At 57.4% G+C, this 2,114-nt stretch overlaps 1 protein-coding gene across 1 annotated transcript in view; it reads right to left on the bottom strand.

Annotated features, from left to right (window-relative positions):
- The window catches only part of DLL3 (delta like canonical Notch ligand 3), an 8,464-nt gene that overhangs the window by 5,327 nt on the left and 1,023 nt on the right, over window positions 1-2,114 (bottom strand). The window contains exons 2-5 of the mRNA XM_021713320.1: window positions 1,852-1,904; window positions 1,349-1,406; window positions 1,146-1,237; window positions 334-494 (exon numbers count right to left, since the gene is read on the bottom strand). Coding sequence (XP_021568995.1) covers window positions 334-494; window positions 1,146-1,237; window positions 1,349-1,406; window positions 1,852-1,904 — 364 coding nt within the window. The remainder of the gene's footprint in view (window positions 1-333; window positions 495-1,145; window positions 1,238-1,348; window positions 1,407-1,851; window positions 1,905-2,114) is intronic.

The following is a 2,114-nucleotide window of genomic DNA, read 5'->3' as shown; positions in this document are numbered from 1 at the left end:
TTTTTTTTTTTTTTGAGTGGAAGTCTCACCCTGTCACCCAGGCTGGAGGGCAGTGGCACGCTCCCGGCCGCAGCAGCCTCGACCTGCTGGGCTCCGGCGATCCCTCCGCCCCAGCCTTCCAAGGAGCTGGAACTACAGGCGTGCGCCACCACACCCAGCTAATTTTTTGATTTATTGTAGAGGCGAGGTCTCGCCATGTTGCCCGGGTTGATCTCGAACCGTGGGCTCAGGCAATCCTCTCGCCTCAGCCTCCCAAAGTGCAGGGATTACAGGCGTGAGCCACCCCGCCCAGCTTGCCCCGGAATCTTTGTATATTAGCGAAGAGGCCTCTACCCCCCTGTGACACCTGCTGTCTCGATCTGGCCAAAGGACAATAACCGGCCTCCTAAAGAGAGGTCGTAACTCCCCCCATGCTGTGCCTCAGGATCTTCCTGTATCAAAATGGTAGCACAGACCCCAATGGCTGGATCATAAGCTACCCATACTGCCAGGAACTGCGGGATAATGGGAGAGTGACAGTTTCCCACGGGCAAGAGTGTCCCACCCAGCCTTGTGCTACAATATTCTTTCTTTTTTTTTGAGTTGGAGTCTCACTCTGTCGCCCAGACTGGAGGGCAGGGGCCGCTCCCGGCCACCGCAGCCTCGACCTGCTGGGCTCTGGCGATCCTTCCGCCTCAGCCTTCCAAGTAGCCAGAATTATAGGCATGCGCTACCACGACCGGCTGATTTTTTGATTTATTGTAGAGATGAGGTCTCGCTGCCCAGGCGGGTCTCGAACCCGCGGGCTCAGGCAATCCACTCACCTCAGCCTCCCAAAGGCGCGGGATTACAGGCTGAGCCACCGAGCCCGGCCCACAATTTTCAATATCAAAACGGTGACAGAACCTCCACTGTGGGCCTTACGTAGCAACAGAGTTTCCCAAACTGAAACTCCCTCCCTGGAACCTCTGCTCAATATTCTCCCTGGTGAAGCTGTGACATCCCATAGGGTCCCCGGGACCTCCATGTGGACAAGTGACAGCTTCTCAGGAAGAGCCAGAAGTAACTCGTGCTGCACTCTGAGTCCTCAAAGTCACGTGGTGACAGAGCAGGCTGTGAGCTACCTCCTTTGATCCCAAGACAGTGAGAGAGCTTCCCCGTGTCACCTGGCACCGGGACCACGGATGGCCTCCTGCCTCCATTTCTGAGCCTGAGATGTCAAGAGCCCTGGAGCTCAACCCAGCACGACGTGCAGGAGCTGTGAGGACATCATAGGACCCACCCTACAGACAACCCCAGGTCACTATCCCGGGGTCTCTCGTTGGGCTCCAACTCCCCATGCCTCAGTCCCAAGACCGAAGACACTCACCCCCAATCTGCTCTCCCAACTCCTCTCTCCAGGTTTCGATGATGAGGGTGAAAGTGCCCTGGTTAGATGGAGGAAGGGGAAGAGGCAGGAAGGAAGATGGTTAGGGCCTCCGTGGAGGCCAGTTTCGGGGACCAAGTGAACAGGGGACAATTCCAGAAGGGCCAGCCTAGGAGAAGAATGCTGCACTCTGAGTCCTCAAAGTCACGTGGTGACAGAGCAGGTGTGGCTTGCTTTATTGAGCACTTACTATGCGGTAAGCACTCTACTCAAGCCGCCTGGTTGAATCCCTCAAAAGGGGCCCTTGTGAGGTACCAGGATGATCCCAGTTTACAGCTGAAGACACCAAGGCTGGAAGACGAGTCACTCGCCCAAAGGGACAAGGGTCTAGAATTCCAAGATGGGCCTGTTCACCCTGCGCCTGGGGGTTGTGGGGATGGGAGATGGGATTTTGGAGGTGAAAGACTAATAAAAACATGACCCAGCAGAAAGAACGGAGGACGGACCTGGTGGACCCCAGCTGGGGCACGGAAGGGGATACAGAGGAGGCTGCCAGTCTCTAGGGGCCCCCAAGGAGCAGAGGTAGGGCTCTGCGAATTTAGGGTTTCCAGAGGTTGGGTTGGGGTTCTGGGAATTCGGGGTCCCCCGCGGGCAGGGCTGAGGTGGGGAAGCATTTGGAATACCTGCGGGTGGGGTTCCAGATGGCGGTTCCCGGTCTGGGGACTGCCACCCCCCTCCCCGTTAGGGCCTTGAAGGCCGGGCGGCAGAG

Source organism: Carlito syrichta, unplaced genomic scaffold, assembly GCF_000164805.1.
Source record: "Carlito syrichta isolate Samal-C Ts95f unplaced genomic scaffold, Tarsius_syrichta-2.0.1 Scaffold304455, whole genome shotgun sequence".
Taxonomy (NCBI): Eukaryota; Metazoa; Chordata; class Mammalia; order Primates; family Tarsiidae; genus Carlito; species Carlito syrichta.
The sequence above is the reverse complement of the archived record's forward strand: the minus strand, read 5'-3'. Positions and strand labels throughout refer to the sequence as shown.